Source organism: Mytilus galloprovincialis, chromosome 2 (genome assembly GCF_965363235.1).
Source record: "Mytilus galloprovincialis chromosome 2, xbMytGall1.hap1.1, whole genome shotgun sequence".
NCBI classification, from domain to species: Eukaryota; Metazoa; Mollusca; class Bivalvia; order Mytilida; family Mytilidae; genus Mytilus; species Mytilus galloprovincialis.
The window spans coordinates 22,175,990-22,193,907 of NC_134839.1; the positions used below are offsets into that span (position 1 = coordinate 22,175,990).

Genomic DNA, 17,918 nt, shown 5'->3' on the forward strand with positions numbered 1-17,918 from the left:
TTAGACACACAAACATATAATTAGAATGCCAACATTTTTTTAGCTTTGCAAATTACGGGTATCAATTTTTGAAAATTTTGACCCTAGGTCTAAGGAATTAATTTGAAAGTGTGTAAAGTAGTTATTTTCATAACAAACAATGTCAGCAGGATGTTGTTTTTTCTTCTTTTTTTGGGGGGGGGGGGGTAATGTTACTGGTGGAATAGCAAATTTCACTTGCAGTTCTTTATGTCGGTTCTTTTCTAAAATCTTAAGAGCACAAATACTTGTTTCTCAAAATTTGTGATTTTTTTTTAACAATAAGTTAGTTTTAACTGAAAAATTGACACTGGGAATCAATTTGGTATAACACAATATTATTTTTTGTCAAAATACTAGCAGCCAAAATTGTCTCTCAAAAATTTGAGATTTATTGACAAAAATTCAGTTTTTATCACATTTTCTTGGTACTGACAAGGATTTGTATAATGACTAATGAGACTTACATATCAAAAATTTTACACATCAATCTGAAATAGATTTCATGCATTAAAATATTTTTTTGTTGAAATCGTAGCAAAGCACCAAAAAGATGTTTCTCTGAATACTCAATAAAGCTTTTTAATAATATCTGAGTTTTGGTGCAGTAGTCTTCTATTTGAATCCAGGGAGAACACTAATATGTACAATGTACCTGCATTTTTTTGCTGTAGCTTTGATGACAATTCATTCACTGATTGGCTGCTTTGTATTGCAGGATGCTCATTAAAATCATTCTCTGGTTCTTTATTCAAAGAATCTGTTGATGTTAATGTTGATGATGAAGCCATTCTGTCAAGGATTTCATCATTTATATCTCGTATATCTCCAGTTATTCTCAGCTTTGGTTCCCCATTGACCACAACATATTCATCACCAGTAGAAGAAGAATCTAGAGAGCTCCGACTGACAGTGTCTTCCATTGTCACACAGACATTGTAAACAAATTAATACCCATCGGGACCTAAAATAATTATTCAAACCGCATTGTTAATTTATTCATTCATGTATTGGCAAGAAATGTTTTAAGAAAAATGTCTTTCTTCTAATATATTTCTTTTTTTTTGTCCATTCAAATTTCTAGACTAAAATTTGTATAAGCATGTGCTGGTATTATAGAAATGTGTGATTTTATTGCTCTTCCTGGTTTCATTCTAAACCACAAATTAGATTATCCTCTTGAAATAAAAAAAATATATTTTATTTTATTTACAAGTATGTCTTGTACATGAATGTAGCAATGGTAAACATGATTTCATTTAATACATATATAGCTTAAACTGCATTGCTTAGATTGCTAGGTATTAACACATAAAGCTATACATCCTGTTGATACATAAAGTTTAGCATTGCATAAGGTAATGCTAAAGAGCTTAAATAAATCTTGGAAAATATAGTTTATTACATTAACTGGTTGAAATTACAGTACACATGTACTAAGGTTTTAAAAATATAGCTTTCATAAACTGTGAGAACTTTTGAATCAGTACTGATAGCAACTTTTGTTTGTTGTTGCACTCAAAAAGGGGGATGGTTTGGCACCAACAAACATGTCTGATCCTACCACTGTGACAGTGTGTGTGCCTGCATGTCCCATGACAAAAGCTGAAAACCCAGTGATTTCATATGAAAATTGTTGCTATATACATGTATCCCATTTCTTTTTCGTTGTACATTTGTCATTATTAAGGCCTTTCATAGTTTACTATGTTACATGGTTCACACTACTTCAGAATCATAGGGAAAAGTGACTTCTCTTTTTGAAACCGATAAAGAAAAGTGATGAGATTTGAAAGAGAAGTGCTGCTTCGAGCGCTGCGCTACAATGTATGGATTTTACTTTAGTATAAAGGGTCATATGTAAATAATATTCTTTTTATATTGCTCTATTCATATCTGAGTATACAAATGTACAATTAAAGTAACAAATTCAAAGTTGTTTAAGTTGAGGTTCTTGTGAGAAACTACCAACTAAATATCTAGCACTAAAAAGATTTTTTTATGACAAAAAGGTAAAGATATTATAAAATATAAATTACAATTTAAATAAAAACTGTCTTGTTTATCATGTTTATGAAATTCAGTGTTTCTCATCAAAAGATAAACAAAGTTAAGCTGGGCCATAATATATTGATATTAGTATAAAAGTCTCAGAGTTAAACAACTTAAATTTATATTTTGAAACAATCCATATAAATTATATCATGTATATGGAATTATATACAGTAATCAATTGGCCGTTTCAGAATCTAAAGGACTATGGGTAATTTCATTGTTTGTACCCCAAAATGAAAATAACGTCACCTCATTGGTTGAATTTCGATTGTTTAGGACGTTTTAAACCAATCACCACGCTTTGGTGTACACTTTTGAAAATATTACCCAGAATGCATTAGATTCTGAAACGGTGAATTAGATCTAACCAAAATAAAAATGAAAATGGAATGTCTGTTAATGCGTAATGTTTCCTTTTGACATCGATATTCTACTGTCAGCTGTTCCATTCATGCCTCCGTAGTTATTATTGTAAAAATACTAATTTCTGTCATAGCTGGTTCCGGTTCTGATCCATAGTTAGTAAATGGTCAATGGCGGATGAAGAAAATTTACAAAAATAAACGATGTTTGACAAGCTATTTGGAAAGGGATATGACATTTTTAACGCAATAAATGGATTAAAATGTAAGTCTGGAGGCAACTTTTATCACGTTCAAATGGAGTAACAAGCTTATTTTACAGCTGAAAGTTAGATTGATCTACACAAGTAACAAGTACATTTATACATACATTTGTACCGGAGGTGCATGAAGTGATAAGTAATAACCTGCTACACACTGTAAAGTCAATGCTTTAACCATGTTAACCTCTTTTCTTATGAAAATGAATTGCTAAGGTCTGAATTTCTTTAATTATCCATAAAAAAACTTGGTGTTAAAATCAACTTGGTCAAAATTGAAAATGTCTAATGACGAAAGCAACTGAAAGCGAGTATCATAAACATCAGGGTGACTTGTTTTCGCTTTAAAGGGTTGGGAAAAGCAAAGTGACAGACAGGAAAGTAATTTCTTCGCCCTAGTAGCCTGGTAGTGTGAGCCCTGATGTTATACATTGTTATATGGACTTAGCTTATTGTTGAAGTGAGCAAGGTGATCTAAAGTTGTAAACTTCAACACATTATTTGGGTCTTTGGTGGAAAGTTGTCTCATACACCAATTTTGTTTTTTTTTATGTTTGAGTAACACTGGTTGACTCTGCGTAAACGATGACAATAAACTATCAGTTCATACTGAGCTATAACAACATAGGCATTGTGACATATATGTCATGGGGGTCTCATTTGGGGGTTCTGATCCCGCTTACCGTTTTGTCAGTTTCCCGTAACCTGCTTACACTGTAGTCGCCGTCACGTAACATTGGCACCATGTTTTTTGTCAAAAGAAATTTAAATATCAGCCGTGTCTACTGAAGATGATGTTTTTCATTTAGGAGAAGTAAAATCCTGTCCAAATAACCACTACTGTCCTACCTTTTATTGTGTTTGCACTGTATAATCCTGACCTTCACTTTTTCCAAGATTATTTACATTGTATAACCGCCATCTTGGTTTCTATGAGGGTTCCTTATTCCATAACATTCGTTACTCTCCGGTAATATCATTGTCATTGATGATACAATTTCCTGCACTTTTTACGTAAAGATGACGAAAAGCTCCAAGAGACACAAGAAAATGGAGAGCATGTGGAACTCCACGGCAACACTTCCGGTAATAACAATGTCGGATTCCACCATACAAAATAATCTTGGATTATGTGAAGGTCAGGATTATACAGTGCAAACACAATAAAAGGTAGGACAGTAGATGATTTTTGGAATGATATTTGATTCCGCTAATTGAAAAACACGATCTTTAGTAAACGCGGTCGATATTCAAGAAAATTTTGACAAAAACATGGTGCCAATTTTACGTGATGGCGACTATATGTACGTAAGCAATTCTCATTTTTTTTGTATTTTCCCCGTGTCGTTAGACTTCATTTCCTGTTTTCACAGCACAATAATTTGACTTTCACGTGTCACGCTTACAAAAAATCGGCAATCCCACATCACGCTTTAGACCCCAATGAGACCCACTTTCATGATATGAAATATTTCAAATAATTTATCCAAAAATCTTAAGTGTATGTGGTTTTCTTTTTTTTTTCTTTCAATGCACGTAGTTAATAACAGTTCTTACATCTGAAATGAAGAAAAATCACTAATTATTTATATCATTTTGTATCATCGGATCTCCTGTAGTTGATCGCAATACTGGTATACCAGTATTGTCCACAATACTGGTATAAAAATTTTGTACCAGTATTGTAACTTTTTATAAAAAAAACAGCAATACTGGTACATTACTGATATACCAGTATTGTAATTGTATTGTTGACTAGACTATATTGAAGATCAAAGGGAGATTAAATGAACTCAAAAAGATTATAGAGGATAATTGTGAAATCAATTAACAACCAGTTAAAAGTCATTACTATACTTGCACAAATAAACAAAGGATTATTGAAATTAACTGAAAAGTCATCATTATTATTTAAACAATTGCTAATAATTTTATCATATTTCTATATTTTATTTAATTCAATATAGATAAAATAAATTAAAAGTTTATTATTATCTGAGTAATAATTTAATAAATTCAAGCAAATTATTAGACTCTAACACTGTAAATTCAGCATTTACTTGTATGCCATCACATATTTTGACAGATATTTTAATACATGTATACATTTTTTGTGTACTAAGATCATATGCATTTGTTTGTCTTTATTTTCTTATTATTCTTTCACAAAAAAGATATCAATATTATTCATTAATTATAAAAAGTTGCTTCATAGGGGAACCTATAATCAAATAAACTAGTTTGTCTACATGAATGTTAAGGGTTGAAGCAGTTGATTCAGAACCATGGACAATACAATTAGTAGCAGATACATGTATATCTACTGGTACAAATACTAATACTAGACCAGCATTCCGACAGTAAGAGAGCTGTACAAATGCTCTCTGAAATAGCTTGTAATCTAGTAAGCGTTAGAGAAAGTCCACAGAGACTGAATACCTAAATACCAATATAGGAAGGGGGAGGGGTTGCAGAAATCACATCTGAAGAAGAAATAGACAATACCAATGCTGATGATACAGAAGCTATAACAGCATTAATGTCAATATAAAATTCACTAAAATATACTACATGAATCTTGGGAAAAAGAGAGCTGAAAGAAAACATAGAAGAAAGCGCTTCGAAGAAAGTACAGAGTTTGTTAAAATGCTGAGACAGAATGATTAAGAAAAAAACATCAGAAGATTTAAAACTTTATTTGATGACAATCACAGTGTACCATCTATGGCATCATCAGTTAAACACAATCATTCCTAATAAAATTGTCATGTCATATGTTAATTTCATTACGCATATATGTGACACCTTTGATAAAAGATTAATTACCTATATTGTTTATTTAAAAAAAAGCACAATACTGGTACAATACTGGAATACAATACTGGTACAAAAATTTTATACCAGTATTGTGGACAATACTGGTATACCAGTTTTGCGATCACCAACTACAGGAGATCCGTACAGGAGATCTGTCTGATATCAAATCAAATCAATGTGAAACGAATCATAACAACAAGAGTTGAGACATGGCTTACTGTAGAAACACTTGTTTTTCTCATAAATTAAGTTAAGGCATAATTTTTTTTAGCTAATTTCTTAATTATGTATAGGAATAACAATTGTGTCAACTGGCTGTCAAATCTAGTTGGGGTTTTAAAAGTCTTTTATCAACTGTTAAACTGACTTAGTCTGGATTTTCAGATTTTCATTAACGATGTTGATTATGGTGGCGCTTCATTTCCTACATCCGGTTGATGTCATGTGGTCGGCACATTCCGTCAATCTTCGTTTTCCGGAGAAAAACTAGCAGACGAATTTCTTACATGATCATGTAAATATATTCAAGATAATATTTGGCTAAGAACTATGTACTATAAATAATTAAGTTAACAGGTTGTTCTATATTTATATGTAGTTTGTCATTTCACCTTGGTGGCACGTGCGATTGGTGACGTAGTTGTATATAAATCCTGGCCAACGTTTGAGCGTCAGTCACTTTGAATTTGTAGTCAACGTTGCACTGACGGCAATTCTTTGAATCAACTATAAGAAAAATGGTAATGTATTTTTGAATTGACAATATTTGTTTACTAAAGTTAAACCGTACTGCTATATTTAACCTGCAGTCAATTATTATTTATTTTATTTTTAGGCATTTTTATGTAGCTCGGTATTTTCATTCAACATGTTTAAAATGTAGGACATCTTTTAGATTATATAGTTTCTTTATACATGGAATTGTCCATCTTTTAGCTCATCAGCACACAAGGCCAAGTAAGCTTTCTCAAGGCTTGAAGCCATCCTCCGTTAACTTTTACCGTTATCTTCTCTGAAACCACTGGCTCAAATTTAACCAATTGGCAACACGAGTCAAGGACTTTCTATTAACTAGTATAGAAAGTTCTGCTGCACGAGTCGAGATTTGAAAAATAAAATGTGAATATTATACATTGTATACAGTGCACATACAGTGACTGTCAGTGTATTGCTTACATGTCGTTACATACCCGAGATTTATAACTGAAATTGAAAATAAAAAATAAGGGTAAAAATTATCTTGAAATTTACAAGAAATACTGACACTCTGATTTTAGTTTATATATATATATACAGACTTCACAGTACCTGATATTGATACCTCACCTGCATTTTTTTGCTATATGTTTCATCAAGGATTTGTATAGTAAGACTATACAAATCCTTGGTTTCATTCATATAAAAATACATGTTTTTCAAAAATATTAAATTATATTTTTAAGGCATTTATGGTTGGATTTGTCTTAAGAATATTTGTTTATTTGGCCATAATTTTGTTTTCAGTTGCTTTTCTTTTCATGTGAACACAGAAAATAAAATTTTATGTTTTAATTTGTTTGAAATAGCAAATTTCTGAACAGAAATAATATTTGTGTTTATCTGTCATGTCTATGAAAATGACCAACAACAAAAGTATAAAATTGTTACAATCTTTATGTCCCTCAGGGCCCAAAATTGGATAATAAAATTAACTTATCAGGGGCGGATCCAGCCACTTTAAAAAGGGGGTTCCAACTATATGTCCCCATTCAAATGCATTGATCGGCCAAAAAAAAGGGGGGTTCCAACTATATGTCCCCATTCAAATGCATTGATCGGCACAAAAAAAGGGTGGTTGGAAACCCCCCCTCCCCCCCTGGATCCGCCAATGCTTATATTAACTAATAAACCTGTCAGTCCTGTGACAATTCTGCTTCTATTGGTACCAAGTTGCTTTAAAACAAACCAGAAATGAAAAATTTAGTTTTTATACGTCCGTCAAGTATTATGGTATACAAATGTGCGGCGTAAACATATCCCACCGTAACTTGAGAACGACTTATCTAAATTTCATGAAACTTAATATAGTTGTTTTTTATGATGGTCAAATGATCTGTATACTTTTTGGTGAAAATAAGATTTAAACTTTTCGAGTTATGGCACTTTGTAACTAAAACAGGGGTGTGTTTTTTTTCACATAACGTGCCGTATCTCAAAAACGATTCTTGATTATTGCTCAAAACTTTACACACTTCTTAGTTATATTAATCTTAATATCTGTATACTTTTTGGTGATGATTCAAAATTTTATTTTAGTGATATTTGTTAAAAAAAAAAAAGAACAGGTTTGGGGGTTTCACATGTCCCGCCATGTCTCAAAAATAATTAATGGTTATTGCTTAAAATTTTCTCAGAAACTATTTATGATTATTGCATAAAACTTCCACATAAGACGTCGAGTTTTTTACATGTCGTGCTGTATCTCAAAAACGATTTATGATTATTGCTCAAAACTTTACACATTTATCTTAATATCTGTATACTTTTTGGTGATGATTCAAAATTTCATTTTTGAGTTATTGAGTATTTTGTAAAAAAAGGAGGAGGGTTTTTTTACATGTCGTGCCGTATCTCAAAAACGATTTATGATTATTGCTTAAAACTTTACACACTTCTTTGTTATATTAATCTAAAGATCTGTATTCTTTTTGGTGATGATTCAAAATTTCATTTTTGAGTTATTGAGTATTTTGTAAAAAAGGGGGAGGGGGTTTTGACATGTCGTGCCGTATCTCAAAAATCATATATGATTATTGCTTAAAACTTTACACACTTCCTTGTTATATTAATCTAAAGATCTGTATACTTTTTGGTGATGACTCAAAATTTTCTTTTTGAGTTATCGAGTATTTTGTAAAAAAAAAGGGGGAGGGTTTTTTAATATGTCGCGCCGTATCTCAAAAAAAATTTATGATTATTGCTTGAAACTGTACACACTTCTTTTGTTATATTAATCTAAAGATCTGTATACTTTTTGGTTTGATTCAAAATTTTATTTGTGATATTTGTAAAAAAAAAACAGGGTTGGGGGTTTCACATGTTCTGCCGTGTCCAGGCCATTCATTAGGAGGCGGTACCCGGTACTTTTACCCTCCTATGCTATTGACAAGTACCGCCTAAATGTAGAAATTTTTATATAAGATATTCATGGAATAAATTGAAAAGTACCACCTAGAAACGTGGAAAGTACCAGTCAACATGAAAGATAATGAAACCCCTGCGTGTCTCAAAAACAATAAATGGTTATTGCTTAAAACTTTCTCAGAAACTATTTATGATTATTGCATAAAACTTCCACATAAGACGTCGGTTTTTTAAATGTCGTCCCGTATCTCAAAAACGATTTATGATTATTGCTTAAAACTTTACACACTTCTTTGTTATATTAATCAAAAGATCTGTATACTTTTTGGTGATGATTCAAAATTTCACTTTTGAGTTATTGAGTATTTTGTAAAAAAAGGGGGAGGGGGTTTTTACATGTCATGCCGTATCTCAAAAACGATTTATGATTATTGCTTAAAACTTTACAAACTTCTTTGTTATATTAATCTAAAGATCTGTATACTTTTTTGTGATGACTCAAAATTTTCTTTTTGAGTTATTGAGTATTTTGTCAAAAAGGGGAGGGTTTTTTTAACATGTCGCGCCGTATCTCAAAATCAATTTATGATTATTGCTTGAAACTGTACACACTTCTTTGTTATATTAATCTAAAGATCTGTATACTATTTGGTTTGATTTAAAATTTTATTTTAGTGATATTTGTAAAAAAAAAAAAACAGGTTTGGGGGTTTCACATGTCCCGCCATGTCTCAAAAACAATTAATGGTTATTGCTTAACCCTTTCCCCCATACTGACGCTTTTTGACGCCACCCCCTTTACTCCATAATGACGCCTGTGTAGTACCTCAGTTGAAATGCTTTGACTGCAAAGTGTCTGCAGTAGACTTAATAAAATTTGTATCCAATATGAAAATGAATATCATAGGAATATCCAACTTAAATTTATTTGATTGAAATATTTGTTTTTTGCAATGTATTAATACTTTAAAGCATATTTTCAGCATTTTTATTGAAAAATCCTATGTGAATCAAGCATGTAAGAAAAAAATTTCAATGGAGGAAAGGGTTAAAACTTTCTCAGAAACTATTTATGATTATGGCATAAATCTTCCACATAAGACGTCGGGCGTATCATGCGCTCATGGCGCAGCTGTTTATTAAGAAATAATTATCATTGGGAAAAATTTCAAGTGACAAATACTTATGGCCTGGCCACACTCTGTATGTAGGATTTAATAATGTCTCCCATGAAAAAATGTCCACCGGACACATTTTCATAGTAAATACTGTCCATGGACACAATTTCTTATAAAAATATGTCCTCAAGGATGAAAAAGTGTCCATGAACATGGACAGTATTCACTACCATAATATTGTCCAGGTGGACATTTCTTCACAGGACATTGTGTCCACCATAATGTCCATTGCATTTTTTTTTTATATGATTAAAGTATTTAATGATTTCCTTTGCTACTGGACGCATTTTAACTTTAATTGTGAACTTTAACAGTTTAATTAATTGTTACTTTGACATAGAGTTGTCTCGCTGGTACTCATACCATCTTCCTATCTATATCTTTTAATATAATTATATACATGTATAACTCAAACACAAATACATTTTAAGTAACAGGTGCTGTTCAGTATTATTTTCCTTGGAGGACACAATTTTATAACATTCACTACAAAAAAAATTGTACTGTAGATGGACCCTATTTCATAACTGTTGCTGTAAAATGCTGTCCACTTAGGAGACAATTAATATTTCATGGCAATGGACATTATTTATTTTCTATTGCCTTTTCCTCTGACATAATAAATAAAGTAAAGATCTTCAGATTTGATTTTACATTCCTTCTTATTGTTATTCTTTCATTGACATTACCATTTGCTGGGGATTTCTTAGAACTTAAATTTCTCTATATTCACTGCCATCCATTATTTGTTTGTTTGAATTTGTATATTAATCAATTTCTCATCATACCTTCATATTTTAATAAAAATTCAAGTATAATAAAACTTTTTAATGACCTTTGTATTACTTCCCTTAGAGGACACAATTTAATAGCAACTAATATGAAAATTTGTCCTATTGGTGGACACTATTTCCAATCTTTCGCAGTAAAAATCTGTCCATTTGAGGGACACTATTCCATGGCAATGGACATTATTAAATACCAAAATTCTATGAAAAACTGTCCATGTGGACACTTTTTCACAGGACACTATTATGTCTTACACTTACACTTGTCACTTTACTTAAGATATTCACAATACACCTTATCACTATTTGGAAATATAGAACCGTGACTGAATGTCCATATGTATATAACAATATTCAATTAGACAAAAGATATAATGATAACTGTTGAATTTGTAAGATTTTAGATAAAGATTATTTAAGGGCATATCCAACAGTTTATTTCTGATTGTGAGAATTTTTCCATTTAAGACATTTAGACTTTTTACCTCTGTTAATCAAATATGTAACAAAAAAATATACCTTCATGTGCTACTTTTTGAGTATTATTAGGTTGAAATTTCAGAATTTTTACCCTGCTAATCTGTTTACATTAGAGTCTTAGAGTTTTGTGCATTCTCAATTTCATTTTTCAGCGAGAGTGTATTTCCATTCATGTGGGCCAAGCTGGTGTCCAAATTGGTAATGCCTGCTGGGAATTGTACTGCCTAGAACATGGTATCCAGCCTGATGGTCAGATGCCAAGTGACAAGACCATTGGTGGTGGTGATGACTCCTTCAACACTTTCTTCAGTGAAACGGGAGCAGGCAAACATGTACCAAGAGCTGTATTTGTTGATTTAGAACCAACTGTTGTCGGTAAGTTTACTACAATTTACAATTGAGTGATCATGAATAAAAAAACAAAAATCCAAAGAACAGTATAATGTATAATATAAAAAAAAAGTCTTAACCCTTTCCTCCATAATGACGCCTGTCTAGTGCCTCAGTTGAAACGGTTTGCCTATGAAAAATCTGTATCAGACTTGATAAAATTTGTATCTGATATTGAAAGGATATTCATGCGAATATCTTACTGGAATTTCATTGGTGAAATAAGTATTTATTTTCACAATGCAATAATATTTAAAACCTGATGATTTTTTTTTATTGAAAAATCATGCGAATCAGGTTTTTAAAAAAAATGTCCATGGAGTAGAGGTTTAAGATTACAGTACCTAAACAATAAATATCATTGAATCAATTGAATAAAATGTAGGTACCTGTATGCCATTTTTCTTTAGTAATGACAATAGTAAATAACTGCCAGGCCTTGAAGGCATAAAACTTTGCTCAGTGCTCGGAGCACAAAAATCATGCTCGAAACATGAAATCCAGCAAGTTGATTGGTTGATGTTCGAGTCTGAGAACAAAAATCATGCTCGAAAGTTTTATGACCGTGAGGCCTGGTCTTTAGTAATTAGTTCACCAAAATATTTAATGTTTATAACCAATTTTCTTTTTATGCCCCACCTAAGATAGAAGAGGGGGATTATGTTTTCTGGTCTGCTAGTCCTGCTTCAGGTTAAAGTTTTGGGTCGATGAAGTTGAAGTCCAATCAACTTGAAACTTGGTACACATGTTCCCTATGATATGATCTTTCTAATTTAAATTACAAATTAAAGTATTAGACCCTAATTTTACCGTCCACTGATCATGGAAAATGATAGTGCGAGTGGGGCATCTGTGTACTATGGACACATTCTTGTTCATTCCTGTGACGACTCATAGTGTTGCTCTCCACTAGTTGCAGTTTTTTTTTGTTTTTTTGTTTTTTTTTCTCAAAATTCTGACCAAATTGCAATTTGTTTTGTAATATAAATCCAAACTGTTCAACTGGTCAGAATTTCAAATAAAAAGCAATAAAGTGCTATAATTTCACAAAAAATCTTATGATATCATAAAAAAATATCATTATTTCAGTGCGATGGTTTCTTGTGAAATTCTCCACTAAAATTTGAAACACAATTTGCCTTTAATAAGTATATACGACTTCATCATTCCGACTCATTGCTATGGGAAAAAATATATAAGTTTAAAAACACATTATGGTGTTGGATGCAAAACCTATATTCCAAGAGGCCTTAAATTTTACCTTCAAATCACTTACAACTATGAAACCAAATTTTGTTTATATTTGAACAGATGAGGTGCGTACAGGAACCTATCGTCAATTGTTCCACCCAGAACAACTTATTACTGGAAAGGAAGATGCAGCTAATAATTATGCTAGAGGCCATTACACCATTGGGAAAGAAATTGTAGACTTGGTACTTGACAGGATTAGAAAACTGGTATGTAACAATTGAATATTGTCTACCATTCACTTCTTATTTACTCATATTTGCTTTAAAAAGGGTTCTAACAAATGTTGAAAGTTGTGGATTTTGAAGAAGAAAAACATATGTTGTTCTGCTATGTTATATTAGTGTCAAGAGAGAAGGGGTTCAATATCTTATGCAAAGGACCATTTTCAAATTTTTTAAAGAAACACTTTTTTCAATAGTTCTGTGATGGTACAGAAACTTTGGTTTTAATAAAAGAAATGATAGAACCTGGTTTTAGAAAGTTGCCAAATTCCAGTATGTTCATGGATGTCATTTAAAGCTGGATTGGCTGAAGAAATTATAAAAGTTTGCTAGCCATAATGATCATATATGTGACCATCTAAAGCCAGGAGGAACCTGTAATCCAGGGTTTTCATTGGTCTCCATATTGTGTTTTCTTTCATTTCTTGACATAGAGAAAACAATAATTACATTAGATGTATGTTTCATTATAATACGTTATTCTGATTGGCTATAACTGCACATCTTGCGTTATTCCTTAATCAATTGCATCACACAATAAAATTTATCATTCATGATGACACGAGGTCCAACAATAAAGTGCACCGGTGGATTAAGGATGTATTCTTCTGACTTTTCAGTCTCGTTGCAATCTTGTTCTTGAATAATTTCGAAAACATGTGATACAAGTTGAAAATATAATGAATTTTAAAAATATTATAATCAAACATAACTCTGAAGAAATTGTGTATTTACAATGAATGGTTTTTGAGTAATCCAGTTTTCAAATTTGACAAGAATCATGTACATTCCATATCATTTTGGTCTATTCAAATTTCTTAGATTTGTATTTTTTCAATCATTTATAACAAAAAAATTGAAATTATATGCATTTTCATCTTAAAACTGAGAAAAATCACAAAAATACAAAATTGACAGGATGGTAAATTTTACACAAAAAAGAGTCAAAATATGATAAACACGATTATAGCCCAAAAATAGGTAAAAATCATCAAAATTGGGCATTTTCAAAGGGCCGTAGCAAAAAAAGAAGTGCACCACAATATAATTTTTTCTTCTCCAATTATTTTGTTAGTCTTTATAAATCCAAAAATCGGGTTAAGAAAAAAAGTTTAATTCTAGAAATTTTTGGCCCAGAGGTGTACATCCTTCCATAAAAACTTAATTGATAAAAATCGTGTTTTCGTGATCCTAGCTAAAAATCTTATTATAAATATTGAATGCTTCTTTTTGTAACTTCATAGGGTTGTAAAAGCATTGACTGTGCGCACATTTTTAGAATAAAGCGCTTCATACAAAATGTACTTCAGTCAACGCTTTTACACCCCAATGAAGTTACAAAAAGAAGCATTCAATTCTTAATTGCATTCATTATAAGTTTTCTTTTTTAGGTTGTTTCACATGTAGTTATACTGATGCCTTTCAAGATAGCTTACATCATAGTATGAATTATGCTCTTTGTTATAAATAAATAATGAACACACATTTTAGATTAAATTCCAGTGCTATTTCGAAACAGATGCATGAACTTTATTTTTACATTATTTCATGAATTATCAATATACAGAATAAATTATTATTTATTAATTTTTTAGGCTGACCAGTGTACCGGTCTACAAGGGTTTCTGATTTTCCACAGCTTTGGTGGCGGAACTGGATCAGGATTTGCTTCTCTATTGATGGAGAGATTGTCTGTTGATTATGGAAAAAAGTCAAAACTGGAATTTGCAATTTATCCAGCTCCACAGGTATTATAACAAGCAATTAAGTAGGATTTACACATCCATTTTTTCATACTATTTTTTCTCTTTTTTTATGCCCAGTGGAAAGGCAATAATAACTGATTACCTTCTCTGAACAAATTCGTCTCAAATTTAGTTGAGAATAAACTTTAGTCTGTAAGACTAAATGTTAGGAAAAAAGTATTCCTATGCGACACATTGGGTCAACAACAGTCTGCACCGTTAGCCACTAGTCCAATGCCCCAGACTAGAAAATATTGATTCGGACTAGTGAAAAAATTTTAAATTTTATATAGTCGTATTGGGACAAGTTTTGATATTTAGTTTCCGGACTAGTAGATGAGAAAGTTTTTGGTGCAGACTATAACAAGTGTAAATAGGCCAAATTCCTTCATCAGTGACCTTGTATATTAGTTCAAAACACAGTCATGGTACTTACTTTTAAGTATTTCTTTTACACCAAAGCCATCAAAGTTCAATACTGAATTTAGGCATGTACCTACTGTACAACAGTCAACTGATTTTTCCTCTAAAATTAAAAATTCCTAGGTAGGGGTAAGATTATGCAGCACTACAAGCAAGAAATTGAAAAGTGTTAGTTACAAAAATGGTTTACTACATTTGCCTCCATGCTGGGGTTGTTTTTTTTTTCTTTCAGCAAATGATTTCCCATATATTTCTTTTCCAAGTTTTGAATCTTTTTGGTGTTTGATCTGCAAAATTTATATACAAAATGTATATTATATGTACATGATGTATTAAGGAATGTAAATCTTTTACAAAACTGGGAGATTTTTTCATGTAGACATACTGTCAGATATTAGTGTTATTTCAAATATTGTTATATGCATTTAGGAAGTAAGATTGAGAGTAAACTGTTTAGGGGTTGATATTTAGTTTTAACTTAGTTCTAGCTATTTCATAGATATTTATAAATGCAATCTTTTTGTAGGTTTCCACTGCTGTAGTTGAACCTTACAACTCTATTCTGACAACTCACACAACACTTGAACACTCAGATTGTGCTTTTATGGTTGATAATGAAGCCATCTATGACATCTGTCGTCGTAACCTTGACATTGAGAGACCAACATATACCAACTTGAATCGTCTGATTGGTCAGATTGTCAGCTCCATTACTGCATCACTTCGTTTTGATGGTGCTTTGAATGTGGATCTTACTGAGTTTCAGACCAACTTGGTGCCATATCCACGTATTCATTTCCCACTTGTAACTTATGCACCTGTTATTTCTGCTGAAAAAGCTTACCATGAACAACTCTCAGTAGCAGAAATCACCAATGCCTGTTTTGAACCTGCCAACCAAATGGTGAAATGTGATCCACGTCATGGCAAATACATGGCTTGCTGTATGTTATACAGAGGAGATGTTGTACCCAAGGATGTCAATGCTGCAATTGCAACCATCAAAACAAAGAGAACCATTCAGTTCGTTGATTGGTGTCCAACTGGATTCAAGGTCGGAATCAACTACCAGCCACCCACTGTTGTTCCAGGAGGAGATTTAGCTAAAGTACAAAGAGCTGTCTGCATGTTGAGTAATACTACTGCTATTGCTGAAGCCTGGGCTCGTCTTGACCACAAGTTTGATTTGATGTATGCTAAACGTGCCTTTGTTCACTGGTATGTAGGAGAAGGTATGGAGGAAGGAGAATTTTCTGAAGCTCGTGAAGATTTGGCAGCTTTAGAGAAGGATTATGAAGAAGTTGGCGTAGATTCTGTTGAGGGTGAAGAAGAAGAAGGAGAACAAGAATATTAAAATTCATCGAGATGAAAACTTTAAAAAAAATTATAGCATTATTCGTCTATTAAAGTTGGATTGTTTAACCCACTATTTTATTCAATTTTTATTTACAATTTTATTCAGTACATAGTTAATTTCTTGTCTTGCACAGCAGCTTTTTCAGGGTTACAGAAATTTGATACATCCATCTATTTAATGGTCTCTTTGTGGTATGACAAAAGTTCCTGAGGCAAAATTTAGGCATGCTGTAAATGGCTGCAAAAACACAATTGTTATTAAGTTTGTGATGAGAGCTATTCCAGAAAAAATGTTTATATGGATGTTGGAAGGCAAATGTCTACACTATAATAATTCTTTTCTAAATTAACAAGTGTCTTGGTTGTTGGTGCCTAAACCACCTGCCTTAGGGAGCTACCATTTGATTTTTATAGGGGGGGCTAGGATGAAATTTGAAAAAAATAGGCAAGACAGGAATTTTGAGTAAAAAAAAAGGCAGGATGAGACACTTGCAAAAAAAAAAAGTCAGGATGACAATTTAGGTAAAAAAAAGTCAGGATAAACTAAAAAAAAAAAAAGGCAGGACCGAATAGAGTGAAAAATAAAAAGGCAGGACAGATATTACAACTAAAAAAAAATGCAGGACAAAATTTTTCATCCTAGCCCCCCCATAAAAATCAAATGGTAGCTCCCTTACAAACCCCTACACCTTTTTTTCTTTAATAGCCCGAAGTTGAAGGTTCCCTACTAAAAGAGAATGGATATTTAGCCCTTGAAGATTGACAATATAACTTTTACATGATTAGTTTATTTTTAAGAGGAATCACTGACAATGGTACTTGGTACAACATATATAAACAGTTATATACAGTGAACTGCAGCTGTGCTATTTGAGCTGAGCATTGACTGTATATCACCTTGTTTATGACGTCAATAAAACATACAGGTTTGTGGCAATTGTACGTTGTCTGCTCACAATTATGAATTAAAATAGGATGTTTTTTTAGCTCACCTGGCCCCAACCCTCTCCTTAACCTGGGACACTGGTGTGACAGCACATGATCGAAAATAAAACATGTACAGTTGCAATTGGCTCAACTCAAAATGTCGGTACAAGACACAAAAAACATATACATGAAATATCGACAAGGAGCAATTGTAGTGACTGATACTTATTTCAAAGCAAATTACAACTAAGAAGTATATCATGTATCTAAAGTATAAGTCAGTATATATCCGACGGTTTTAGGTAAAGACGTAATGAAACGCATGAACTTGTGCAATGCCAAATATAAATAAACAGTATCGAGATATCATTCGTAAATATAGCTCAACATGCAGACTTCTTATACGTTCAGGTATTTCACATCCATTTTTTTATGGAAATATTCTTTATAAAGCCCAAAAATGTCAGTATTCACCTCAGAAAAGCATTTAGAGCAAATCTGATAGAGTAAAATTGTTTATC

The 17,918-nt window shown here is 32.0% G+C and overlaps 2 protein-coding genes across 6 annotated transcripts in view; one reads left to right on the forward strand and one right to left on the reverse strand.

Annotated features, from left to right (window-relative positions):
• LOC143063133 (rab GTPase-activating protein 1-like) overlaps positions 1–5,972 on the reverse strand; it is a 62,998-nt gene extending 57,026 nt beyond the window's left edge. For 4 of the 5 annotated variants that reach the window (XM_076235115.1, XM_076235113.1, XM_076235114.1 and 1 more), the window contains exons 1-2: positions 5,880–5,972; positions 674–982 (exon numbers count right to left, since the gene is read on the reverse strand). In XM_076235115.1, the coding sequence (XP_076091230.1) occupies positions 674–941 (268 nt within the window). In that variant the 5' untranslated portion in view covers positions 942–982; positions 5,880–5,972. Of the gene's footprint in view, positions 1–673; positions 983–5,730; positions 5,751–5,879 lie in introns of those variants that run through there. The other variant, XM_076235112.1, reaches the window with a different exon arrangement.
• A 138-nt stretch (positions 5,973–6,110) lies between these two features.
• Positions 6,111–16,541, forward strand: LOC143063134 (tubulin alpha chain, testis-specific). Its single transcript, XM_076235116.1, has 5 exons — positions 6,111–6,252; positions 11,234–11,456; positions 12,783–12,931; positions 14,542–14,694; positions 15,641–16,541. Exons 1-5 carry the CDS (start codon positions 6,250–6,252, stop codon positions 16,466–16,468), a joined length of 1,356 nt encoding a protein of 451 aa, XP_076091231.1. The 5' UTR covers positions 6,111–6,249; the 3' UTR covers positions 16,469–16,541.
• The last annotated feature ends 1,377 nt before the right edge of the window (positions 16,542–17,918 follow it).